The 26,583-nt window shown below is 44.0% G+C and overlaps 3 protein-coding genes across 3 annotated transcripts in view; 1 reads left to right on the top strand and 2 right to left on the bottom strand.

Moving 5' to 3' along the window:
• Acin1 (apoptotic chromatin condensation inducer 1) overlaps window positions 1-11,252 on the bottom strand; it is a 36,981-nt gene extending 25,729 nt beyond the window's left edge. The window contains 5 exon segments of the mRNA XM_003474495.5: window positions 5,287-5,406; window positions 5,819-5,930; window positions 9,527-9,592; window positions 10,927-11,198; window positions 11,201-11,252. Coding sequence (XP_003474543.3) covers window positions 5,287-5,406; window positions 5,819-5,930; window positions 9,527-9,592; window positions 10,927-11,198; window positions 11,201-11,237 — 607 coding nt within the window. The 5' untranslated portion in view covers window positions 11,238-11,252.
• On the top strand, window positions 10,929-14,501 carry CUNH14orf119 (chromosome unknown C14orf119 homolog). Its single transcript, XM_023566886.2, has 3 exons — window positions 10,929-11,111; window positions 11,299-11,571; window positions 13,522-14,501. Exon 3 carries the CDS (start codon window positions 13,523-13,525, stop codon window positions 13,949-13,951), a length of 429 nt encoding a protein of 142 aa, XP_023422654.1. The 5' UTR covers window positions 10,929-11,111; window positions 11,299-11,571; window position 13,522; the 3' UTR covers window positions 13,952-14,501.
• A 260-nt stretch (window positions 14,502-14,761) lies between these two features.
• Cirop (ciliated left-right organizer metallopeptidase) lies at window positions 14,762-20,109 on the bottom strand. Its single transcript, XM_063236892.1, has 14 exons — window positions 19,821-20,109; window positions 19,609-19,702; window positions 19,486-19,537; window positions 19,032-19,175; window positions 18,631-18,756; window positions 18,373-18,457; window positions 18,088-18,233; window positions 17,836-18,007; window positions 16,975-17,044; window positions 16,809-16,905; window positions 16,450-16,722; window positions 15,878-16,107; window positions 15,567-15,746; window positions 14,762-15,069 (listed from the first exon to the last, which is right to left on the bottom strand). The coding sequence occupies exons 1-14, from the start codon at window positions 20,107-20,109 to the stop codon at window positions 14,868-14,870; spliced, it is 2,160 nt and encodes a 719-aa protein (XP_063092962.1). The 3' UTR covers window positions 14,762-14,867.
• Between the last annotated feature and the right edge of the window lie 6,474 nt (window positions 20,110-26,583).

Below are 26,583 nucleotides of genomic sequence, written 5' to 3'. Positions count from 1 at the left end.
AAAATTTCAAAGTGGAATAGGAGATTAGGAAGTCAAGAGAGACCAGGTGTGATGGCATACATTTGTAATCCCAGTACTTGGGAGGCTGAGGCATGAAGACTGGTATGAGATCAAGGCCAGCTTGGGCTAGACTGAGAGACCCTGTCTCAACTGTCCTCTCTTGCCCCGGGGGAGGGGGGGGAAATCAAGCCAGGCATGGTGGCTCACACCTGTAATCCCAGCACTCAGGAGGCTGAGGCAGGAGGATTGTTTCGAGAGTCCAGCCTGGGCTACAAAGTGAGCTCAAGCTCTGCCTGAACTGCAGAGAGACCCTGTCTCAAAAAAGACCAAAAAAAAAGTCACAGGGAATTGGGTGTAGGGATGTATACTTGTTATTTTCGCGCGCGTGCGCAGCTTGTGTGTGTGTGTGTGTGTGTGTGTGTGTGTGTGCGCGCGCGCACGCGCAAGGATCACATGTTAAAGGGAATGTCAGGAAGGATTTCATATTTTCATACGTGGGATTCTGCCTACATCACATAAAATAAGAGACTACTGTAATATAAGCCAAAGATCCTAATAAAAGTTAATATTGAAAAACTATTTCTTCAGGGGCTGGGGATTTAGCTCAGCGGCATAAGAACCTGCCTTGCAAGCAGGCAGTCGTGAGTTCGATCCCTGGTACCGTTAATAAAAAAAAAAAAGAAAAACTATTTCTTCAGTCAGTCATTCATAAACTGAATTATTCAACAAAACTACTTGGGGATTTTTTTTTAAATGTAAAGTCTTAGGACTCATATTTCTTAAGAGTAGGACCCAAGAGTCCATACTCTTTATTAAATACTAAAAAACACAAAAATAAAAATTCTTAGTAAAATATGTTACTAGAAACTTTAATCATAATCTTATTTTTGAGTAAGATTTTTTTTTTGGTACTGGAGATTGAACTCCCAACCTTGCGCTTGCCAGGTAGGCGCTTATGCTGCTGAGCTAAATCTAGTTGTTTTTTTTGAGACAGGACTTATGTAGTTCAGGCTGGCTTTGGACTTGTGTTGGTCCTCCTTCCACAGCCTCCAGAGTGCTGGGATTACAGATGTGTGTCACCATCAGCTTTTCAAGGAAGGACCTTGCTGTGTTATCCAGGCTGGCCTCAAACTTATAGCAATTCTGTCTCAGCCTCCTGAGTGCAGAGATTACAGGAATGTACCACCATACCTGGCATGATCTTGTTATTGACTAGTGAACCAAGGATGGGAATTTAGTTCAATAATAGAAGGTTTGTCCTGCAGGTTTGAGACCTCAGGTTCAATTCCCAGAACTGCAAAACAAAAACACCCCCCTCCTAGACAAAACCACCAGACATCTAAAGATAAGAAGTGAGCTGCTACTGACCTACGGCACAAATATTCTACATTTTTAGGAATACAGTTTCTGAGTAAACACCAAAAGTGTTTGCTGCTCCAACCACACACTTCTAGAACTTCACACTTTTACTACATTTAGCAAAGGGATCGAATCCTAAACTACATCTTTAATGGCATTCATAATGCAGCCAAGATCAAAAGTAGGAAAGGTTATGGCATAAATGCTCTGAAGAGTACTTAGAGCAATCGTTAGCCGATCTCTACAACTTACCACATTCATGTTTTCTAATGTATGTCCCATCTCTCTTTCCTTTTATATATTTTCCTCTTATTGGTTGTAGCTACAGGCATAGTCCTGCTGATGACCTAAAGCACTGAGGAGATGGGTTACCCTCACTCTAAATCCTTGCTTTTAAAACCTTATTTCAATGTTTATTTTTGATTTTCATTTCAAATTACATTTAAAACTGAAAAAGGGGGAAGGGGGAGTGGGGAAGGTGAAGTAAAAAGAACAAAGATTCATTATATACATGTACCAATGCCCCAGGAAGAATGTAATTATGTAATGCAAATATGTATGTAAAAAAGAAAAAAGGACATTTTCCTCTTATTTTTTGGGCTACAGGAGCCTGACCCCAAAATCACTGTTCAGTCACATCCCTAGCCTTTTTTGTTATTTTGAAATAGTACTGAAGTCATTAAGTTGCCCTAGCTGAGGTCAAACTTGAGATGCATTGGCCTCAGGCTGCCCGAGTGCTGGAATTCTACCACCATACCTCCATAAGGTCTTTCCTTTTTTAGAGAGGTCTTATCAAACAATGGTTCTGTTCTTGGGAGACTAAAGGAGGACTACCCTCAGGTCAATGCCAGGGTGAGCTACCTAGGAGTTCAGGGCCATAATAGACTACAGTGACAATATAAGACAAGAAAAAAAGCCAGGATCTCATTAAGAAATTACAATGGTTTCCTTACTACCTAGGAATTTAAAACAAGTTCATACTTTTTTTTGGTACTGGGAATTCAACTTACAACCTTATGTTGCTTGGCAGGTGCTGTGCAACTGAGCTATATCCCCAGCCCCGTACTTATTGATTGGCATTTAAAATCACTATAATATTATCTCACACTATCTTTTAAATTGTTTCTCTAACTAGCCTGGTGTAGTGGCACATGCCTATATAATCCCAGCACTGGGGAAGCTAAGTAAAGCAGGAGGACACCACAAATCTGAAATTAGTCTGGATTATATAGACCTTGTCTCAAAAAAGAGTGTTTCCTTATTTTCAAAAGTAAAATAACTTCTCTCTGGTGAGATTCGTCTACTGTTTTATTATTATTTATTTGTGCATGGTACTAGAAATTGAACATAGGGCCTTTGCAATGAACTATATTCTAAGCCCTGCCCTCTTAGGGATTGAACTCATGACTTGCGCTTGCCAGGCAGACACTTATGCCACTGAGCTAAATCCCCGGCTCTCAGCCCTTTTTAAAATTTGAGACAGGGTCTTACTAAGTGGGCTCAAACTTGTGATCTTTCTGCCTCAGTCTCCCAAAGTACTGGCATTACAGATGTATACCACTACACTTGAAAGTCTGGTGACTTAAGACTCTAAAATGAAAAATAGGGGCTGGCGATTTAGCTCAGCGGCATAAGCGCCTGCCTTGCAAGCAGGCAGTCGTTGAGTTCGATCCCCAGTACCGATAAAAAGGAAAAAGACAAAAAAAAAAAAAAAAAAAAAAAAGAAAAAGAAAAAGAAAAATAAAGAGTGGCTGGGGATGTATCTCAGTGCAAAGATATACTGCATTCAAAGTTATACTCTCTGAATTCAATCCTTACCACTGCAATGAACAAATACCATATTCATTCCTATCTCTATGCCTCTGTTCTCTCCTAAAATATAATCTCTTCTCTGACAACTTTTTTTTTTTTTTTTGGTGACAGGGTCTCACTATATAGTTCAGACTGAACTTGAACTCACTATGTCATCCAGCCTGGCATCCAACTCATAGTGATAATCCTGCCTCAGCCTCTGCACGCTGGGATTATAGGTATGCACACTACACTTGGCTTTTTACCTGCAGGGTGGTTGAAACAGGATCTTATTATGTAGTTCGGGCTGGTGTTAAATTCATAATGTAGTCTAGCCTGGCCTCAAACTTATGGTGATCTTCCTGCCTAAGCCTCCCAAGTATTGGGATTATAGACTTGTACTACACCTGGCAAATCTTACCCAGTAATGAGGCTCACCTCAAATCCTATACTTCCATCAAGAGACTTGCTATAATCATTCTGATTCTGCGATCTTTCACTCTTGAGTTCCCATGGTATATGTGTACCATTCCTGCCATGTACTTCTATTATTATTTTTATGTGTAATTATTCTCTCCGCACTTTACAGTTGCTCACTCCCCATATATTCTAGCACAGAAATATGTCCATAGCAGGAATTCAGTATTTTCTTGGCTGACTTCTGAGAAAAAAATGAATTTGACAATCAGTCAGTCAGTCATTTATTTATTTGTACTGAGGATCGAACTCAAGACCTCATGCTTGCCAAGCAGGAGCTTATGCCACTGAGCTAAACCCCTGGCTTGACAATCATTTATATCTTTTTTTTTCCTCTTAGCTTTATAATCAGGGAAAAGAATACTAAGAACAAAGTAGACCAAGAGTTCTACAGTTTCATATCTGAGGGAAAAAGAGGTCCCTGAAGGAACTTAATAATAATAATAATTCCAAAGAGGTGGCATTGTTAAAGGTTGAAGCACCAAGAACTGTTTTTTTTTTTTTTTGGTAACAGGAATGGAACTCATAACCTCACACTTGGCAGACACGTCTTGTGCTGCTGAGCTATATCCCAGCATTGTTAATTTATTAAAAAATTTCTGAAGTTTTTCCTCAGGGTCTAAGACTATGATCAAGAAGTACTGAGCAAACTATGATCTCAATGGTCCTCCATTTTTCTTAGCCTTTCAGGAAATTTCTCTCCCACCATCAAATATCTCCAAAAAAACTATTTTCATCAAGGAATGCTATAGTAATCACAAGAGCAGAAAACTTCCATACATTCTAAAAGTATCAAATATGAAGGAATTGTGAGCACCAGTGAAAACTAGTAAGTTTAATATTACAGATTCAAAAATACTTGTTAATTTCTACAATGACTTAATACATCTACCTACTGCTCAAATGCCTTATATATACATTCTCCTGAATGTACAATTTCAGACAAGTAGCTTCCAAAAGACAGAGCTTGTATTTACAGATTGTTGCATGAGACAATATAAAGAGGTATGTGATACTTTCTAAATGTAGAAAAGTTAATATATATGAATGTAACCTACATACTAGGTTAGAGTCTCCTATATATTAACTTGTTCATGTAATACTATTTCACAGTACCTTTCACAGACAGCACTTGGCACAACTGTAAGCATGTAATTAAAATATTTTTTGACTGTCCGTCTCTTCACTAGACTGTCTGTTTCCTTAGAGAAGCTTTCTCTTTCTTTCTAGTGTATTCCTATTGCCTACTGCACGGGCTGGTATACAACAAACACTCAATAAAAAATCTGTTGATTAAATTAATCAACTGCAGCAGATGATCAATTTAGGGGGATGGCTGGATATACTGTATTACATAGTATATACGATTGGCAAAGTGATAAAATTGTGATTGTCACTAAAGTCAGAAATAGAAGAGGCTGCAGAAGAATGGTCAAGCAGAAAATCACACTGCCTTATAAAACAGTGGGACGTTATTAAAATATAGGTGAAAGCAGACTTTAAAAAGGACAGAATTTTCCTGAAAAACATGTCAAATATCAATGTCACAAAATTTCCCTGAGACTTTCATGGAGACTTATCATGAAAGGAGGCATAATTACCTCCCCCCACCAACTACGCAGGATTGACCAACAGCGCAGTGGGGAGGGAGATACGTACTGGGCGAATGTCTGCTGAGCTCCAGCTCTGGTCTCTCCAGGCTACTCTGAAAGTCAGGAGGCAGCAGGGAAGCCACTCCCTCTGGATGGATCATCTCGTCCTCCGACTCAGCTGAAGCTTCTGCAAGGTACAGATTGGGTCGGGCAGGGAGGGAGTGAAGGGCTCAGCATATGGGAATATGTAGAGGAGTGAAGGATATCAGGCAGTCATAGACACAGAGATACATACCAAACGCAGCACCACCGTACATAAAGAAAAAACACCCTAGGATTAAACTCTACCTCATCTAAATCGTAGTTTAATTTATAAACTCTTCCTGTTGGCAGGTACCCTTTTCTAACAAGACAGTCAAATTAAACTTCTCTTTCTCTGACAAGGGAAAGAGTAATTCATTTGGCTCCCTAAAATACCAAAGCAAACGAGTGCAGGCTCAGCTTAACTTACTTCTGAAATCGCCTAGTTAGACAGGCCTATCTCCTTAATGACAAGGATAGGAACGAAAAACTTATTAGAATTGACAACCTGGGTTTACCTTCAAGTTCTGCAGCTTCTCGAGCTTCCCGTTCCAGACGCTGCCGAAGTAGCTCCTGTTGCTTTTCCAGATACTGCTTTATGAAACTGTTGTTGCTCATTTCCTCACCAATCTGTGTAGAAGAAATAGAAAATGAAGTTGTAGGAAAGCAAACCAAAAAAATGCAAGGAGTAAAATTCCATAGAGCAAAATCTCCCCATATAACTGGACTGAGGAAAAATAACTGTTGGAAGGTCCTTTTCTAAACTACTCCTATATTAAGGAAAAGAATAAATAGTCCTGTGAGCTGGCATTGTGATACAGACCTATAATCCCAGATACTCAGTAGGCTGACAGTAGGGGATAGCAATGTTGAGGTCAGCCTAGGTAATTTAGCAAGGCCCTTTTATAACATAAAATAGCTAGCATAGTGCTGCATGCCTATAACTCCAGCACTCAAGAGGCTGAGGCAGGAGGACTGCTCTGAGTTCCAAGCTAGCCTGGGTGATACAGTGAGTCCAGTGCCAGCCTAAACTACATAGTGAGACCTTATCTCTAAAAACAAAAACCAAATTAAAAAAAAAAAAAGGCCAAGGGTGTAGCTCAGTGGTGTTATGTTCACCTGTATGTGCGAGGCCCTTAATACTGCAAAAAATTTAAAAAGTAAATAGCACTACGAGAGTGATTAAAAAATGGCAAAAAGGAGGAACTATACATAATTTTTAAATACTCAGTTCCCAACCAGAGTGCTACTGGTACACAAATAACTTTAAAAAAGTTCAAATTTCTGAGAATGCCTTTTCTTTCTGTGGTGCCGAGGACTGAACATAGGGCTTTTTAAACTAGTGAGCTATATTGCCAGTCAAAATTATGCCTTTAAAACTTTTGGCTAATGCAAGACATTATCTAGAAATAATCTTTAAAAAAAAATCCTTGGTAAGGTTGAGCATGGTAACACATGCCTATAATCCCAGCACTCAGGAGGCCGAGGCAGGAGGATCATTGTGAGTTGAGGTCCAGTGAGATCTTAACTCAAAAAAAAAAAAAAAAAAAAAAAAAAAAAAAAATCCTTGGTATTTTTTTGTCTTTTTGAGACAGGAACTTGCTATGCAGTTCAGGCTGGCCTTGAGCTCACTTTGTAGCCCAGGCTGGTTTTGAATTTGCAGTGATCCTCCTGCCTCTACTTCCCAAGTGCTGGGACTTCAGGGGTGCACCACCACTTCCAGCTGGCAACATAATTTTAAATTCAGAGGGTTTTTTTTTAAACCCTTTTCTCATGTTTCCTGTAACAGATTCCTACATCACTCTTCCTTCAGTTTTCTCCTCTCAACGCCTTATTCCCTATTGCTTAGTAAGTCCAACCAGAATTTCAGAAAAAATTTAGAAACCTGAATAGATACTTCCTGTACCCAGGTATGTTGGCAATGCGTATAATCCCAGTACCTGGGAGGCTGAGGCTACAAACAGGAGTTCAAAGCCAGCCTGCACTACACAGTGAGACCCTGTCTCAAACAACGACAAAACAAAAAACACTTCCTGTGGTATCACATTTCCTAAGTACAGTAAATGTTTCAGCTAAAGTAGAAATGAGTCTTATTATTCAATGGACACTGACAATGTTTGGGTTGAATGTATTAAAGAATAGCATGTTTCCTGCTAAAATAAAAAGTAAAACTCCAAAAATTAAAATGCAATTAGCAACTGTAGATCAAACTATTTTGAGATTAATATTCCTTAGAAATGTTTTCTATAGTATACAATTGTACAATTTATACATTTAAATAAAATTGTAGTTTAACAAGTTAAAAAATGCAATTAGCAAAAGGAAAGTAATTGTGAGCTGATTAGTTTATGTAGTTTTTTATGCTTGTTAAAGTACTTAATGAAGCCTCTGAAGTTGGCTAGGTTACAATACTTACAACCTATTGAGTTGATAACAAGGGAATAGGAAAGCTTTGTTTTCCACAGTACCCTGGGACTTCAGTTAGTATGCGCCTGTACACCATTATAGGAACAACGACTTGGGTTTTTCCTTATATCACATTATTATGAAGAGATTTCAAAAGCTAAAAGGATCCTCAAAAGACAGTGCAGTCTAACCTAGGCATGCCGATAATCCAAGCACTCTGAAACGCTGAGGCTGAAGCAGGAAGATCACAAATTTGAGCCTGGCCTGGCATGACCACTTTGGTGAGATCATGTCTCAAAGATATTTGAAAAAGGGATGAGGATGAGCTCAGTGTAATAGTCCCAGTTCAACCTACAGTATGGGGTGTGTGTGTGTGCGCAGTCTAAAAACAATTTTTTTTAATTTTTGTTTTTGAGAGAGTATCTTGCTATGTAGTTCAGACAGGCCTGAATTCACTATGTGGCCTAGGCTGGCCTCCAACTCACAACAAATCTCCTGCCTCAGCCTCCTGAGTGCTGGGATTACAGGCATGTGCCACTATGCCCAGCTCAGTCTAAAAATTGTTATTTTTCTTTTTAATTGCAGAATAATTCCTTCAAAAGAAACACACGGAAGCTCAATACATAAAGCAGATAAAAGTAGATCTAGTAATTTGAGAGAAACATGAACCTTACCTACTTCAGAAGAATTTATCTTCCCTAAGAAGCCCTTTAAAGCAGCTTTAAAAAACCGCAGAGGATTTATAAACTATAGATCTAATCCAATTCTTTCTTATATTACAGATAAGGAAACCAAGGCCTCCAAAGCGTAAGTGTCTTATTCTATGTAACAGAGCTTTTAGAGATGTTTAACGATGGCACATGCCTGTAATCTCAGCAGTCTTGAGAGGCTGAGGCAAAAGGATGGCAAATTAAGGCTCATTGAAACTGTCTTAAAATTAAAAACTAGTGCCGGGTGTGGTGGTGCATGCCTGTAATCCCAGCATTTGGGAGGTTGAGGCAGGAAAATCATTGCTACAAAGTGAGATCAAGGCCAGCTGGAACTGCATAGTGAGACCCTGTCTCAAAAAGACAAAAAAATAAAATAAAAATAAAAACTAAAACTAAAGGCAGGGGATGTACAAGCCCAATTTAATGCAGTTAAAAAAAAAAAAAAGAGTAACTGCAAATAAGCCTGGTATGAAGGTACATGCAATCATATCTACATGAGAGGCTGAGGCAGGAGGAGCACCACAATTCTTGTATTTAAAAAGAACTGAATTCAGGCTGATATATACTTCAGTGGTAGAGCACTTGCATATGTGAGGCCCTGGGTCAATCTTGGAAAATCTATGTCAACAATTGAGCTCTTAATCAGCAACTATTTTCCTACACTGTACTACCATAGCCTACTTCATATTCAGATACTTATATTCGAAGATGTCAATTACTTTCCCCAAATCAACAGCAAATAACTTCAGATTCTCATACTACACTTGATCAGTCATATCTTTGGGTGTGTACCAATTCAAGAAGCATCCAAAATTACTAGCTCCTCTGATATGCTTTCTACCTCACACTGTTATGTAAAATGGGACCTGATTAGAATTCAGTTGTCCTAGCATAAGAACATTTCCAACCAAAAGAATGCAGGAAAACATCAGTGAAGAATTTAGCATCAAATATACAACACCATGTCATTCTATCTAACAAGAATTACTTCTTTTTTTTTGTTTTTTTTCATTTTTATCGGTACCGGGGATCGAACTCACGACCGCTTGCTTGCAAGGCAGGTGCTTATGCCGCTGAGCTAAACCCTCAACCCCAAGAATTGCTTCTTACCTGGGAATTTGGCTGGAATGCAGCATGGGGTGTTGAGTGTTTCTGTAAATTTTCTAGCATTAGAGCCTGGTATAGAGAAAGGCAAAAGTCAAAAACCTGGTGAAAAAGAAGAAACCAAACTTCCAACCCTCCCATCACGTCTTCACTATATTCAGCCTCTTAAATACACACTTAAATTGTACTTCTCTTCCTGAGCCCTAAAAGTCCTTCACTATTCTCATTCATTCTCCACTAGCTTAAAGGTAGCTATGGTTACCCCTCCTAAAGGTACACATGAAAATACAGGCACACAGACAATCAGTGACCTGGCTATGTCATAAAATAAGTGGTGGCAGAACCAATACTACTACTACTATCTGTTTGTTTTCTACTTTTAACTAGAACTCTTCCACACCTGGTCACACAGATAAAATCACTTCTAATGCTTGAACTTCAAATATATGAAACTATGAAACCAACGTAGGGCTCATGAGATTACTTGTTCAGTTATCCAGGAACAGAACTACGTAAGTGAATCTGTATAACTCAAAATGACAGATTTATCAATTTTTAAAAATTTTGAAGTGCTACATAAAACAACCATAGATTCTGTAAAGTGTGGTCTGACCTAATCCACACACCCACAAAATCGTCAGTTTATGTATAAGCAACGGTCTGCCAACTCTTGAACCAACCTAGCTTTCTAATCGTGGTACCAAGATATCCTCATACTTCTTCCATTTTCACCAAACCTATACACACCAGTCCACAAACCCAATCCCATCTACTTAAACGGATTCAAAAATCCCTAACGAACACCAACGAGCTTCAACTCGCACCAATAGTCATTAAATTTTTATCCATCCAAATTGCTTCTGCATTCTCTACAGCAACCCCTATCTCACCAAGTCCCGTCAAACAAAGTCTCTTGGTCTCACCTCCTAATCTAATCTAGTAGACATTTTTACTCTACCTCAATGTATTCTTGCAGACATAGACACCAACCCAATCCACCCTCCGCCCAATCGCGACCCTAACTCGGACCCAGCCCAACTCGCCCCCCTCAGGTCAGCAACGCTAGTGGTTGTAGTGGGATTTAATTCCTTCTGCAGCGCATGCGCCGGAACCACAGACACAAACAAGGAGGGGGTGGGGGGAAGGAGGAAGGAGCTTAAGACACTCTGGGAGAGTAGCGCGCACCCTCCCATTTTGGGCTTGCGCTGCTGCCGTTAAGGCGGGAACCGGCGTGATCTCTACTCCGGCCCGAGCCTCACCAACCACCGTCCGCGCGGGACCGCAGGCTCGCGCTGGCGGCCTGAAGGAGCTCGCGCCAAGCCTAGACACTGCGCCTGCGCCGCGGTGGAGACTCGTCTCTACCGGGTCCGCTCCCCTCCGATAACCCGGCAACGCCGACTCCTCACCCCTTTGAGCCGCTTGACCAGGGTGCTCTTCTGCCCGCTCTTGGCTAGGCCTCGCTGCTCCAGTGCAGCCTTCAGGTCGGTCACCCTTAGCGCCTGAAGAGGCTTCCCGTCCAGAGTCACCTCCTCCAGCTCCGCCATCTTGCGTGAGGTACTCGGGTCCGTCCCGACGGCTTCGGGCATCTTCGGTAATTTCCGCCAACGCCCTTCGAACGTACTGAGGTGACCCCGCCCACTGCTATAGTCTACCCCTCGATTACCAGTCAGAACTCCCGGGTTCCCCCGGAATTGTTCGGGTATTTCCGTCCCCACATCGGCACCAATCCGTGATTTTCATTTGCCCTGCCATTTCCCCCTTCTTCATCCTGTTTTCAGACTCGGTTATTTTCGTCTGGCCGAGGCTTTGAATCGAACCTCTTCGGAAGCCCTCGTCTCTGGCATAACTGTAATCGGAGCTATTCGGCTATCTCCGGACCTGGAGTTGAAGCGCTGGGGCACCCGGGTGATTGAGACTGGTCGGAACCGGAAGTGCGTGGGCTGCTGGTTGGCTCTGGTTGGGGTTTTCAGGAAATATGGAAGCAGCTGTAGTAGTTGGAGTGGAAGGACTCTTGTGAAGATTTCCGAGGGCTCCCAGAGAGGAAAAAGGAGGTAAGAAGGGAAATGTTTCCTTGGGTCGGATCGTGTTTGCTAGTTACCTTTGTAGGGCAAGCCTCCTGCTCTCTTAATGGAAAGAGCTGCGGTCTCCTATCTTGTGAGTACAAGAATACTTTATTAGGGGCAAGAGAATATGAGCCTTGTGGCCCTCAAAGGGGACAAGAGGGAGTAGCCTTGAGCTTGCTGTGGAAGCCACGTGGCAAAACTGGAAAACTTTCTTCGAACAAAATAATAAACTTTTTTAGGGAGAAGGAGCAGCCTCCTATAGAGCCATTTTGAAAACCGCGGCCACACTGAACTGTTTTGGTTCTTAAAATATTAAGGGTTCCTTTCTTTGTCACCACAAGTCTTTAAACTTTCAGCGGAAGAAATACAGTAATGTGCTATGGAAAAGTATTTTAATGCCAGTCATGGTGGCACACACCTGTAATCCCAGCACTCGGAGGCTGAAGCAGGAGGATTGTTGCGAGTTTGAGACCAGCCTGGGTTACAGAGTGAGCTCAAGGCAAGCCTGAACTGCGTAATGAGACCCTATCCCAAAAAGACAAATAATAATAATGATGATAGTATTTTCACTGTTAGACATTAAAACTATAGGGCTGAAAACACTTCAAGCTAAAGTAGCTGGACTTTTGGTCTTAGATTCATGATGCAGAATCAATGGGAGGACATCAGTAGATAAAAAACATTAAGGAGAATTATTAAAAAGAAACAAAAGGTCACATCACTAACACTTGTTAGACCTTTTTGGCAACAAACCAGCTGGACTTTTCAGAGCTCTGAAAATTTGACTTCTCATTTCGTTGTTAGCATTTTTGGAGCAAAACCCTCATCCTGCCCTTCAGTGTTTACTTGTTTTGCAGGAAATGTTAAGTGGGCCTAAGCCCACATGCACATTGCAAAGAAGGCTGTTTCATCATATATATGGTGTTTTTTCTTTTTATAGTATTGAGGATTGAACCCAAGGTCTTTGCACTGAGCTACATCCCCACCTCTTTTTAATTTACTATGATTATGATTATTTTTATTTTCAGAAAGATCTTTCTGAGTTGCCTAAGATGGGCTTCAACTTTGATCCTCCTGTTACAGCTTTCCAGAGTACTGGATTAGAGGCATGTGAAACCATGTTGAGCTATACTTTCTTCTCCTCCTCTTCCGTTTTTTCACAGTTGATAGCTTTGGGACAATTAGCATTTAGGCCCTGATGTGCTGCATGTAAGATTTTTTTAAAAGTTCACTTTTTCATTTTAGAGAAGAGAATGTGAATCATTAATTACTGTTTTGTTTTTTTCCTCAAGTTGGAAAACAGAAGTAGAAGGGAGAGAGAAAGCAAGACATATGTTAGGCATCGTCCTTCTGTGTTTCCCAGGCTGGCTTGATTGGTTATTATTATTTTTTTTGGTACTAAGACCTAAACCTAAGGTCTTGCGCTTGCCAGGCAGGTGCTGTGCTGCTGAGCTACATCCTCAGCTCTGATTGGCTATTTTTAGATTCCTTGTTAAAAAAAAAAAAAAAAAGTGAGATGAAGAGCTGGGGATGTAGCTCAATGGCATAAGTGCCTTGCAATCAAACGGTCGAATGGTCGTGAGGGTCGTGGGTTCGATCCCCGTACCAAAGAAAAAGGGGTGGGGAATGTGGTTGGAGAAGATAAAGGGTTTGAAAAAGAAAAGGGACAAGTATGAAATTCTTCTTGGATGGGGCTGGGGATTTAGCTCAGCAGCATAAGCACCTGCCTTGCAAGTGTGTGGTCGTGAGTTTGATCCCTGGTACCGATAAAAGAAAAAGACAAAAAAAAAAATTCTTCTTGGGTGACGTCTCTTTAAGATAATTGGATAATGATGGAAGTAAAGGATTTTCTTGCATTTATATAAAAAGTTGGTGAAAAATTATGTTGACTGAATGCAGTATGCTTGAAGAGAGTATAACAATACCTTTATATTTCAGGATGCCACTGGAATCACCTTCCTCTTCAGTTTCACTGCCCTTCCCTTCTCTGTTACCCACGGTACCAGACACTATTACCAGTTCTTCCATTCCTCCAATGTCTTACATCACCTCCCAGGAGATGAAGTGTATTCTTCACTGGTTTGCCAGTTGGTCAGATCCTCAACGTGAACGTTTTCTACAGGACTTGGTAGCCAAGGCAGTGCCAGGAAAATTACAGCCACTGCTAGATAGTCTGGAGCAGCTTAGTGTGTCTGGAACAAACCGACCACCTTGTATCTTTGAGTGTCAGCTCCGTCTTTGGGATCAGTGGTTTCGAGGTTGGGCTGAGCAGGAGCGTAATGAATTTGTCAGACAGCTGGAGGTCAGTGACCCAGACTTCGTGGCAAAATTTTACCAAGCAGTGGCTGCTACAGCTGGTAAAGATTGATAGGCATTCAGATTAAAGAATAAACCACAACTGATGGAGCCAAGGCTGTCACTGTAGTGAGAACTCAATCATACACATCAGATATTTGGGTGTGATATCCCAGTGAGTTGACTGAACTTGCTGATGAACAGACTTATTTATTTCAACTTTATCAGTGTGTCAGATGGACTCAGTATAAAGATTATCCATCAGTGCAAATGCAGATCATATCAGTCTCCTAGTGTGGTTTCCAAGAGCTGTCAAAACCTCAAGAACTTAATAACTCCTTTGGAACTATAACCAAAAAGAAACTACGTGTTATAACTCAAGCCTACTGCTGGCCTGTGACAGATAAAGAACTGTCCCCCAGAAACAGGAAAAAACAATAAAAGGCATTTTTACTATTTAGCTGGATTCTGGTTTGGTTTTACTAGCCTTAGCCAGTCATAATTATGTTACAGTCTCACTCCAGTGATTTAATAAAATTATGGAAAACTAGGAGGAGATAGTTATTTCCTTCTTCATACTGTTTGACTCCAACTGTAGTGAAAAATAAAAATACCAAACTGTAGTATCTTCTTTTTGTTACTGTTATACTAAGGATTGAACTCAGGGCCTTGCATGTTGTAAGCAAGCACAGTGCTTTTGTACTGTTTGTGTTGGAAAACAGTACAAGAATAAGTGACACTTTACAAGGTAAGAGTTTATTGTTTGTACCAAAATAACATCTTCATAACCAAAATATATGATGATATCTTAGTCATAATGTTATATTTTAGCCATAAGAGCATAACCAGTTTTTTTCAATGCAAGGCTAGAATAGAGTTGGTATCCTGGGAAGGAGGCATTCTAGAAAACAAGAGCTTACATATACACATTACATGTTCCATTCAGTTGTCTCAAGAAATAATCCTTCCCCATGTCGTTTTTGGTAACATCAAACTTCCCTTATTCCAGTTGAGCCCCTTGTGCCATGTGTCTGGTGATGGTGAGGGGTAGATGGTCCCACTCGAAGAGTAGCTTGTTTTTGATAGGCCACAATTCCCAGTGTACCCACTAGAATTAGCAGCAGTAGACAGAGTCCCACAGACACAAAGAGGCGGGTCATGGAGGAATTACGGTTTGAGGTAACCAGTAACCTAGGAGCATAGAAGGCACTATTGGGCCTGGCATAGTACCTAGCCAGAGGAGGCAAAGGTATAGGTATGTATATAACTATATACTGTGTATTATGAAACCCTGTTTCATCAAAACATTAAACCTTAAATCGGGAATGTCCTGAAAGTAGGAATAAGACCAAGATCCAAATTCGCTAGGAATTTAAATTGTTGAAAGGAGTTATTTTGGTAATGAAATTACTTGAGGGTTGTCACTGGTGCTGAGGTAACTAGACATGATCTCAGTACTGATGAAGGAAGGAAGGAGCACTGGGGTGCTTAAGAGATGGAGGAGCTCCATTACTGTGTTTGAGGAGGATACCACAGTTATGGGCCCAAGGTGATGATATTAGGGATATTTTCTGAAATGCATGGCCCTATCTAGGACACTATATACATGAATATGTGCTTAATAAGTGCAAATTTAAACATCTGGACTGTGGGGATTCAGAAGAAAATTGCTCAGGATATTTTCTTACTTGCTGTATTCTGTGGTGAAGCTGGCTTCGCCATGATACACTTCTAGAGGTTTCTCCTGGAGAGTCAGGATCAGGGTCCTGTACAGCACGGTGACCGAAGGCCCTTGGCAGCCAGGGGACTTCAACATATGCACAGTGAACACCAAATCAGTGGTAATAGATGGGCTGTGGAAATAGCACCTAAGTAGATATTTGAATCTGTTAATGGAAGGATAATCCCAGGAAGTGTGCATTTCATGAAAGAGATCCAGGCTAAGGAGAGGGGACAGATGGCCCATTTTATAATTACTCAACCTGAGCTGTCCTTTTACCTGCCAGTGCCACTTCTGTTCACCAGAACCTGCAGGACTGCTTCAGCCAGCTCTTCTCTCTGTCCCTTGCCCAGTAAGTAGCCTGAGGGCCCAGCTAATCCTAAAGAAAGCTGGAAGAGCAGGTCTTGTGTGGAAAGACTCACAGATGGAGAAGTAACTGCCTTTGTACCTTCATTAGTCTGACATAACCGACCTTGGGGACAGTAGAGGAGACCAAAGTACCCAGGTATCTGCAAGGAAATACATACACAAGCAGAATTTAGCTGCAGCCTCCCATTACCGGCTCAAGCCTTTTTCCTTTGGGGAAAATGTACGTTCTAAATCAAAGTTATGGGCCCAGTAGGTACTTAGTAAAACAGGAGCATTACAATAGGTCGAATAATAGTATGGTGCAAGCATTTCCCAATTTCCTTTTTTTTTTTTTTTTGTCTCTTTCCTTTTAATCGATACTGGGGACTGAACTCACGACTGTCTGCTTGCAAGGCAGGCGCTTATGCCGCTGAGCTAAATTCCCAGCCCCTCCCAATTTCCTTTTGCCAGTGCAGCACAACTGTTACCCTTACAATACCCGCCTTAATATGCTTTCCTGGAAGGCATGGAACCCAAGGTGATCCATCCACTCGCACCATATATGCTTCCTTCTGTGTACATTGATGTAGGTAGCAGCGGCCAGTAAGCTCTGCTTCCTTGACATGTGGGATCTGGGAAGAATGGCTAGCTTTGATCTCAGGGGGTGGTTGTGAACTAAGGTTGGCAAGGAAGCAGCGACTCTGGGAATGATAGATTTCCCCATGAGGATTTTCTGCACCATCAGGGAGTCCATTTTCCTTCTTCCAGCATTCACTCTGAAAGGTGGGACAGAAGAATAGTGTTCGTTTGATGCCTTAGAAGTTGACTCCCAGTTCTATTCTCTGCTCCCTAGTCTACTCACCCCATTGGCTAAGGGTTTGTACATGCGGCAGCCTTCCAGCATGGGGTCTGAGGAGCAGTTTCCCTTGTCCAGGTGCAGGTAATGGCATCCCAGCCCACTGTGTGAAAGGGATGGTAGGGTGACACTAGGATCATTGTGCAGTCTCCCAACCACTCAGCACACACACCTGCCAGTACAGAAGAAGTCTGAGGAGTCATTTCCACATGTAGTCACCAAGCCAAATTCTATGCCAGCTCCTGCTTGAGAAAGAAAAAGAAAGGGCGCCCTCAAGAAATAAGCCCCAACTGGGTGTGCCAGCCCATCCCTCTCATCCCAGGACTGTGGGAGACTAATGCAGTAGGAACACCAATGCAAGCTCAGCCTGGGCAGTTTGGTGATTTTGAGCGACTTTAGTTTTAAAAGTAAAAGAAAAGCCAGGTGTGGTGGCACATGCAGAACTCAAGCAACTGAGGCAGGAAGATCGCTGTGAGTTTCAGGCCAGCCTGGGCTACATAGTTCAAGGCAGTCTGAACTACATAGCAAAACCCTGTGTCAAAGCAAAACAAAACAAACAACATACCACAACCTAAAAAAGGTTTGGAAATGTAGCCTAGTGTGAAGGCCCTGGGTTCAAAAATCCCTAGTACAGCCCAAAAGAAAAAGGAAAAGAAAGCCCTAGGCCAGAAGTTGTGCACATCTACAACCCTAGCACTTGGGAGACTGAGGTAGGAGGATTACAAATTTGAAATTTTAGGCCACCTTGAGCTACAAAGTGTGTTCAGCCTAGAATACATAGACTGGAAAAATAAATAAATAAATAAAATGCAGCCAGTCAGGCATGATGGCTCAGGCCTGTAATAACCACACTGCACTCTAGGTGGCTGACTGAGGCTGGAGGACTCAAAGTTGAGCCCTGCTGCTTATGCTTTCTGCTTGGATTTCACCAGAATACCCGATACAGGAATCCCTTCCAACCTACTGCATCATACTTGCCCCCAGAGCTGACTTGGGTCATGAGGCTGCTCTGTAGATCTCCCTTATTCCTCACCCTGGCCCCACAACAGCTCCTCTGAAGCACTGTGGTTGACCTGATACCACCCTGAATCTTTGAAGGCAGCAAGAGTGATTGGGTCAAGTCGAGTTCGCTGGGCACCATCAAAAGTAGCTGTCATTATTGAGCCCTGGAGCAGTCTGGCTTCCCAATGTGAGGACAGAGGGCCCTGTTGGAGGAGGCAGCAAATAGATGATTGCTCTCTGGCTACTCCCTTTTTCTTCCATCACCCCAAGATACCATTCTTACCTCTTCTTCCAAAGGAACACCCAGAGAAACCCCTGACACCCCCAAGTGTTTGGCCAGGCTGTGGCTAACATTTGGGGTGGTGAGAAGCAGCTGTCCCCACTTATCTCGTCTTGTCACTTGTTGCCTGGTAGAACAATTTTCTCTAGCTGAGTAGATAAAGAGAAGACAAAGCAATGTCAGGAGAGGAAACCTAGGAAGGGTGAAATAGAACTGGAAAGAGGGAGGTCATGAGATATTAAGTCCCCCTGGCTGACTTGGTGGGACTTTCTCTCCTGTTCCTCTCACCACTGAATCCTGAGGGGCAATCCTGCCACTTCTTGAAGAGCTGTCCAGAGAAACCCAGGGCATGGAACAGTTCATGTAGCGTGACCTAAGGACAAATGACTGCTGAGTGAGGAGGATGAATTTGCCGCAGGATGGGCTGACTGGTCCCTCGGCCCCTTCAACATTTCTCAGAGTTTGAGGCGCCTCTTCCACTTCCTGGAAGTGGAGCGGCCCCGCCCCTACTTGCTTGCTTGACCCTATTCATCATGCAGCAGTCACCATGACAAGGTCATTGTGGCTGAAGCTGGGGCTGGTGAGATGTTGGGCACAGTAGACAATGGCACCAGCAACCGGCCTGTCTTCTAAATCCAGCTGGCAATAGGCGGCATAGGCTATGACGGAGGGCTGTGGACAGAAAGCCAGGAGAGATTAGGGTACAAAGAACAGTGAGGTGATGTACATAGAAGGGCTCTCCCTAAAAATAGAAGACTTGAGGACTCCGAAGGGGTGGTACTAAGACATGGCGTGAGGGGTTCCTGGCCCCTACCTAAGCTTTGTCAGCATACTTGAAGTTTCCCCAAAAAAGCACAACTTAAGAACTGATGTTCTCTTTCCTACCTCACTAACAAGATTTAAGATTAAAGAACTAAGAAGGAAAAGGGATTTGGTTTGAACATCACCTCTTGGTGGCACTTGGAGGTGTGGGCAATCCGCACATACAGAAGGAAATCAGCATTTTGAACCCCAGGACCATCTGGTTGCACCACCTGTGGGGGACCCTGCTCTGGCCACAAGGCATATCCACGGAGATGGGCATCAGGCACCTGGAAGAGAGTGAAATGTGTCTAGCTGAGTGTTGGTGGGACAGGGATCGTGGGGAGCTCAGTGCTAGGAGGAAGGGAGAGTGAGTACCCTTGGTCTGTCAGTGTCCTCCAGGTAGCAGCTGGATGCAGCATCCAGCCCCCACCACCTAGTGTTTGTTTTAATATATTTTAGGAGGTAGAGAGGGGAGACCAAAGAATCCACACAATACAACCTTCCAGTGTATTGAGTAATTCTGATAGGGGAAGTTTTAGGGCAGATCTAAGCAGGCTAGACATTTTCAGATTCCTAAGTCTGGGAAGTTGCTCTCACCTTCGCTCCCAGGCAACTCTCTCCTGTGTAACCTGGGTTCAGAAGGCTACACCTGCCAAAAATGAGTATCTGTAGGAGAACTGGAGAAATTTCTTGTATCCCCAAAGAAGGATGTAAACTCACCTGTGGTAGTTTGGGGTATCAGGGTCTCCCCAGACAGCATGGCAGTACTGTGCAGAGTCTCGGCTCAGAAGCAGGGGTCCTTGTACTGGAGGAACTTGACAAGAGGACAGTTTCACCCTGACACCTCTAAGTTGTTTTTTTCAGGCTGGTCTTCATCTCCGAGACCTCTCTAGCCTGCAACCATTCCTGGTGCCTCCCGTTCCCTCACTCACCTGCCAGGACACCCTGGATTCGCTGAGTGGCCTCTCTCACTGCAGCCAGAGCGCGGGATACCCCTCTCAGCCCATCTCCAGAGGCATCCCAAGCAGCGGATACAGGGTCTCCCTCATAGTAGGCTTGGATTCGGAGGGGTCGAGGATCATGAGAACCAGGGAGGGGGAGAGAAGAACGGGAATCTGGGTGCAGTTTGGAGAAAGAGGGCCTGAGGAGGCTCACTGACCTCTGAGTCTCATCATGGAGACACCTGCTTGTGGCTACCTCAAGGAGGAAGAGCAGCAGCATCTCTCGTCCTGACCTGAACCCTGTTGACTCTTCTGACGCTTCTTCGTTGGCTTGTTTCTGCCTTTTCTCACTTCTCGCTTTTCACCCACCCACACCACTCTTGCTTGTGTTTCTAAGATTTGAGTGTTGTTGACTTAATCTACAATTCTCTGCCAAGGAAGTCGGATATGAACCACAAGGGCCAGAGTCATCTTCTTCCAGGGTTGCAAGAGGTGGAGCACTGTGGGAGGGGAGTGTCCAATGACCTTTGCAGCCTTCTCACTGCCACAGGGTATCAGATCGAGGGCCTCATGCACTGTCGCAGAATCCCCAGCCCCTGCAACTGACTTTTCCAGAGAGAAACCTGCCTTTTCCACAGTGGAACATTTTCCTGATCTTTTTCTACCTCTGCATCCTAATGCCCTGCCTTTCTGATAGAAAGCCTTGGAAGCACTCCAGAAATTAAAATTTGGTGTGAACATAAGAGGTGAGGTATGGGCCATTCTTTGGTTCACCGATAACAGCAAACAGGTGGGCAAACAGGCCACTGCAGGGGACTAGCCCCACTATCAGAGCTGGCTGGCCTCTAACCAAACTGAAAGACTTTCAGGTATCTTCTACGTCTGTGTAGGTCTGTTAGTAGGTACACAACAGATGCGTGCTAGTTGACTGACAACTCCTATGAGAAACTGCTGTGTTAGGTCTGTGAGACGTCACAGAACCTCCTTCCAGGTGTGCAGGGAGGGAAAGAACTCTTAAAGTGAACACTAATAGATATTCTGATCTGTTTGTAGGGGCTAGAACACCACTGTAATCCCAGCACTTGGGAGAATGAGGCTGGAGAATTATATGATCAAGTCTAGCCTGGGAAATTTAGTGAAACTTTATCTCAAAATTAAAAAAAATAAACGGGGCTGGAGATCTAGCTTCGTAGTATAGCACTCCCTGGATCCAGTCCTTGTAACACACACACACTCTCTCTCTCTCACTAAATTCTTGGAGCTCTCTTTTCCTTTATTTTGTGTTTTCTCATTATATGCTTTCTGTTTCTGATGCTCCACCTGCCCTGCCTGACTAATTCCCATCTTTCCTCTAATTACTCCAGGGCAACTGTCTTTACACCTCCAACCCAAATTCCACACGCCTCATTCCTCATATACCCTAAACTTCTTGAAGGGAGCTGGCTTCCTTGTACAATGTGGGACCTTTACATCACTGTGTGTACAAAAGTGCAAATTTGATCCCATTACTGAACTTTTTTTTTTTCTTTTTGTCTTTTTCATTTTTATCGGTACCGGGGATTGAACTCAGGACCGCCTGCTTGCAAGGCAGGTGCTTATGCCGCTGAGCTAAATCCCCAGCCCCCATTACTGCACTTTTGAAGAAGCGAGTCAAAGGTGAAATGACATGACAGAAGCCAGCATAGCTAATTAGTGATAGAACTAAGAATTAAAGGACCTCCAAGGCCTGGGAATATATCTCAGGGGCAAAGGACCTACCTGTAAGCATGAGGTTGTGAGTTTGAGCCCCAGCACTAAATAAATAAATAAGTAAATTTAATTTAATTTAATAGAGGATTCCTGACTTACGGGAGAGGCTAGATTCCATGCTTTTCAACATCAAAACAGTGGCTGGAACTACTGACTACAAGCAAGATGTCTAAACTCTGGGGTAGAAGCAACTCTGCCACTTGCTATGTGTAAAATTTTAGCTAACTGCCTCAGTTTTCTCATCTGTAATATGGGGATGTTTGTATTTATAAGGTTTTGAGGAATAAGTAATGAATATTCATAAAATACAGTGGACAGTATCTAGATCATAGTAAAAACTAAGTCAAATAAAGAATACTCATTAGACATACTTTCAACTCAGAGGAAAAAAAATTTAAATCAGTTTATATACAAATCTTTAGAGGTTTAATCCCCAGTACCATAAAAACAAATGTTTAGGAGATTCTTGTTCTTTCTCTAAGACAAACCTAGGCTCCTCCAAGTGTCTGAAACTTTTCTCCCTTCAAGATTCTAGGGGAAAGCTGGTTAGTGTTTGTGGGCTGGATTGAAGGGCTGTGTGGCTGTCCAGGTTTGTGGCCCTTCATCTGCAGCCACTTTTAATGCTTTGCTGCTCCCTTGTGGCCAGGCTGAAAGAAGGTGTGCCCTTTAAGGGCTGTGGTGGATCCTACTTCAGATATATGGGCGGAGCTTCCCACACCAGCAGGAGAGACTTAGGAACACCTTCCCTCACCCACATGCCTGTGAGCAGCTGCATGAAGCCCCACAGACCTAATACAGTAGCCTCCCACAGCAAGTGCCAGTCAGCTAACACATACTTGTTGAGGACCTGTTGTCAGCCCTGTCCAGATGGAGGAGGCTCCTGAAAGAAACACCTGTGCTCTTCCCTGGAGCCTCTTTCCTGCCTTGGCCCTGTAGGTTCTTCCTCATATTTCAACATCCAGCTTATCTGTTTTTGTTTTGTTTTTTATTTTTTGGTGCTAAGGACCGAACCCAGGGCCTCCAGCTTGCTAGACAAGTGTTCTACCACTGAGCCAAATCCTCAGCCCCTATCCAGTTCATCTGACCACCAAGACTTCTCTTTTGCTCTCCTAAGCAGAATTAGTTTGCATATCCTTGACTTTCCAAATAGGATTTCTGTCATGTCTTTGATGAAATATTTATTATAGTATTCTGACTTTGTGTGTTTCCCTAGTGGATTGCTGGGCTGGCAGGGGCTAGTTTTCTTGTTCTGTTTTTTTTTTTTTTTTTTTTTTTTTTTTTTTGGTGTGTGTGTGTGTGTGTGTGTGTGTGTGTGGTACTGGGAATTAAACCCAGGGGCATTCTACCACTGAACTACATTATTTTTTACTTTGAGACCCAATCTTGTTAAATCGTCCAAACTGGTACTCAAACTTTTGATCCTTCTCCCTCAGCCTCCCAAGTGCTACAATTATAGGCATCTCTCACAGGGGCTGAGTCTTCTGCACTTCTGCCTCTCTGAAGATGTATGAAGTAGCTGCAGAGGGGTGGTGGAGATGATGAGATCAAGACAGAGAAAGCTGTCTGGTGTGGTGGCACATGCCTATAATCCCAGCACTCTGGGAAGCTGAGGCAGAAGGGCTGCAAATTCAGGCATAGCCTGGGCAATTTAATAACTTACCGAGACTCTGTCTTTAAATAAAAAACAAAAAAGGTGTTGGGGATATATCTTAGTATAAAGGAAGGCTCTGGGTTCACTCTCCAGTACTGAAAAAAAGTAAATAAATAATAAATAAATTATAAGGAGATAAGAAGTCACTCCATTGAGCACTGCTTTGTGCCCGCACATTGCTCCAAGTGCTTTGTCCTCAGGGAATTCTTCCAGGTATTACTATTATTTTACAACAGAGGCACAGTAAAGTCAGGCAGTGTGCATAGGTGGTAAATGGTAGAGTGGCATTTGAACCCATGCCCTGCTTCTTGAGGGGACGTGACACTGTGAGGAGAGAAAGGACAAAGGGAGAAGAGGAGGGTGGTGATGAGGAGGGGAGAGTTTAGACAAAGGAACAGAAGGGAGAGAGCTGGGTGTGAAGGGGAGGAAGACTGTGTGGAGATAGAAAATGAGGGACAAAAAGTGAGCAGGTGGACCGGGACCAGGGGGTGAGAGCAGTCACGGCTGAGGTACTGTCCTGCAGACGATGCTCCCTGCAGCACGCTGAGCCTCCTCTCTGACCTTCTCCATTCCTGTGCCAAGTCACGGCCACCTCAGAGCCGGAGCCTTATCATCACCAGAAACTGCAGCACCTACGAAATAACTGAATCAAACCTCCTCTTCCCTGATATGATCTCCTTTCCTCGTGGCTCATTTACTAAGTTGGTTTACTGCAGCTGTTCTCAAGTTCCCTGGGGAGCTGACCCTTCCCATCTTTCCCTCTCCCCTTCTCTGCCTCATTCAGTTCCAGATTTGTAGCAGGAACCCTCTTCTAAATGCCCTCAACCCCTCCTAATCTGTCCTCTTCATCCCACCTCCCTGGTTAATCCTCACCCCCAGCTTTTGTCTGCACTTGCTGTGGAGCAGCTAAGGACCAATGGAGAGACAATCAGCCCAGAGGACAAACTGTCGTCATGGTAAAATGCCCATCAACTTCAACTACTTGTTCCCACGTCAGAAATCTCCGCAGTTAGCTCCCTCTTTCATCCTCATCGATGGGGGTTTGTGCCTTCAAGACTCTCCTCCAGCTCAGCTACTTTTATTTATTTTGGTTTTTGTTTTTTGAGACAGCTTTTCACTATGTAGTCCAGGCTGACCGTGAACTCACCGTGTAGACCAGCCTGGCCTTGAATTTTTGGCGATCTTGCCTCAGCCTCCCTAAGTGCTGGAATACAGGCGTGCACCATCACGCCTACCTCAGCCACTTTTAGTTACCTCTTCTTTCTCAGTGAAAATAAAAACCATTAGACAAGAGCAGGCTCTACCTGCTGTAAACCCGTCTGTGCTGACAGCCATTGCTATTTTTTCCCTTTCTCATTAAAAGAGAATGAGTGTCCTCTTCCCTCAGAAGATCAATCCTCCCATGATGCTCTGAGTGCCTCCTGAGGGAGCCTGGCCTCAGCCTCCCTTCTGCCTCATCCTGGGCATTGCTCCCTGCCTCAGCCTCCATCCTGGCCTCTGCAGTGAGGGGAAGAACCTGCTTAGAGATCTCTGCACACACCTCTCTGTTTTACCAGGCACATTCATACTCACTTCGCGGCTATCTGCTTATATGCTCCTCCCATAAGAAATTACTCCTGCCCTAGTTCTCCCGTTTAAAGCAGATGTCCTGATTAATGTCTGTCACTAATCGTCCTTTACCATACAGCAATTCCCATCCTTTAGAATTATGTATTGGCTTGTTTGTCACTCTCACTGATCCGTGAACTCCACAGGGGCAGGGACTATCTTCCTTATTCACTGCATGGTGAATCCAGAGCGCCTGACTGGCTGGGAGTTCACGAGGTGAAACCCGGGGTGAAGTGAAGTAGGCCTGGCCCTCTGTGGGTGAGCTTCCAGGAGCTCTGTCCGGTTTGGCTGAGCTGCTCTAGAGGTTTGAAGGCAGGGCCGTGGGTGGGGCTAGCCTTTATCTTGGAGTGCAGCCCTAACCTCAAATGGTGACAGAGCTGGAGCCGGCAGGGGTTTTGCAAACCATCCCGATTGCAGCAGACCAGCAGTCTGTGGGACTGGCGGGTGGGGCCCCAGCTTATCTCCCAAGTACAGTCCTAACCTCAGATGGTGACAAAGAGGGAGCTAGCAAGCATTTTGCAAACCGTCCCAATTGCAGCAGAGTTGGATGGCCCAGCCACAGGTGACAGGACACTAGGTGTGGGGATAACAGGGGTGTGGACAATTTGGGCTGTCAGGGCAAAGCTTAGCTTCCAGGTGTGGACCTGGCCACTGTTCCCAGAGCTTGCCTCTACCTCAGAGCTCTGTTTCATCCTAAAGAGAAGTGGTAGGCTATAGCCACACACGTGGGAGAGTCTCTTTGAGTTGCCAGGTCCTAGGGCTCTTCCACTGCTCCTGGAAGTCACAGTTGATGGGCATTTGGATAAAGACAGTTTGCAGCCTTTTCCTTTGAAAACATCCACCCTTCCTTCCCACGAGGAGAATTTGTCATGTGCTATTGAGGTCTTTTGAGACTAGGCCAGGCCTGCTTCTGGTAGCAGCTGACAGGGGCCGCCGGAAGTCCTGTCCAGGTTAGACCACTCTCACCTTGATCAGCCTAGGCAGTGTCTAGCAAGGAGGTGTCTGCTGCTGGGGACTGCTGAGAACTCAAGAGGCATGCACAGGTTCTCAGCTTTGGCATTGCCCACACCTCCATCCCAGAGTCCCCTCACCAGCCTGGCACAGGGCAGGCAGTGGAGGTGAAGAGGCCCCCTTCCACCCACAGCTCTGACCGATCTTGCAACATTGGGATGGGGGCCCTGGGGGCCCGGGTGTGTGGCAACGTGGTGGGAGGTGGGAGGTGTACACTGAGGGCAGGAGCTTGTGAAAGCCGTGCTGGCAGCCTGTGACTGACCTTGGTAGACTCACCTTGGACAGCTTCCTCCCTCTCCTCCTGTGTCCCCGCCACCTTCCTCCTTGCAGCCTTCCTGAGGTTTTGTTTTAGCTCAAGCCTGTCACCTGGTTTCCAGTTGGGCTCAAGAAGGAAAAGTGGGCCTGACTGTGTTCTAAAACAGCAGCCATTTGAATATGCTGCCGGGGGCCTTGATTTGCTGGTTTTCGAAGCTTCTCAATCCCTAGTCTTGGCTCTCTTCTCTGGACAGGAGCCTGGGCTACCTATCCCCACCTGGGCTCTTTTTCTATCATCTGCTTTCCCCAGGGATAACTCCAGGAAACCAGTTCCGGGACAGAGATGAGCCTGTTCTGTACCCTGCCCCAGCTTCTTGGGGTCAGTCCTCCTAGGAAGAGGTGACAGAAATAAGCCATTTGCCATGCCTTTCTGCAGCTGGAGGTCCTTTTCTTGCCTCCTCTTTCCTTCTTCCATTCATG

Source organism: Cavia porcellus, unplaced genomic scaffold (assembly GCF_034190915.1).
Source record: "Cavia porcellus strain 051 isolate PalLab524CR breed Dunkin Hartley unplaced genomic scaffold, mCavPor4.1 scaffold_26, whole genome shotgun sequence".
Lineage (NCBI taxonomy): Eukaryota > Metazoa > Chordata > Mammalia > Rodentia > Caviidae > Cavia > Cavia porcellus.
This window is presented reverse-complemented; position numbering and strand designations above follow the sequence as displayed.

Excerpts from the sequence above, each read along its gene's own strand:
- Cirop (XM_063236892.1), bottom strand. The coding sequence starts at position 20,109 with ATGCTGCTGCTCTTCCTCCTTGAGGTAGCCACAAGCAGGTGTCTCCAT. Across the intron at positions 19,176-19,485 it reads AGAGTTGCCTGGGAGCGAAG|GTGCCTGATGCCCATCTCCG; the intron begins GTGAGAGCAACT and ends ACTCTCTTCCAG. Across the intron at positions 16,906-16,974 it reads GACTTCTTCTGTACTGGCAG|TGGGCTGGGATGCCATTACC; the intron begins GTGTGTGTGCTG and ends CCTTTCACACAG.
- CUNH14orf119 (XM_023566886.2), top strand. The coding sequence starts at position 13,523 with ATGCCACTGGAATCACCTTCCTCTTCAGTTTCACTGCCCTTCCCTTCT.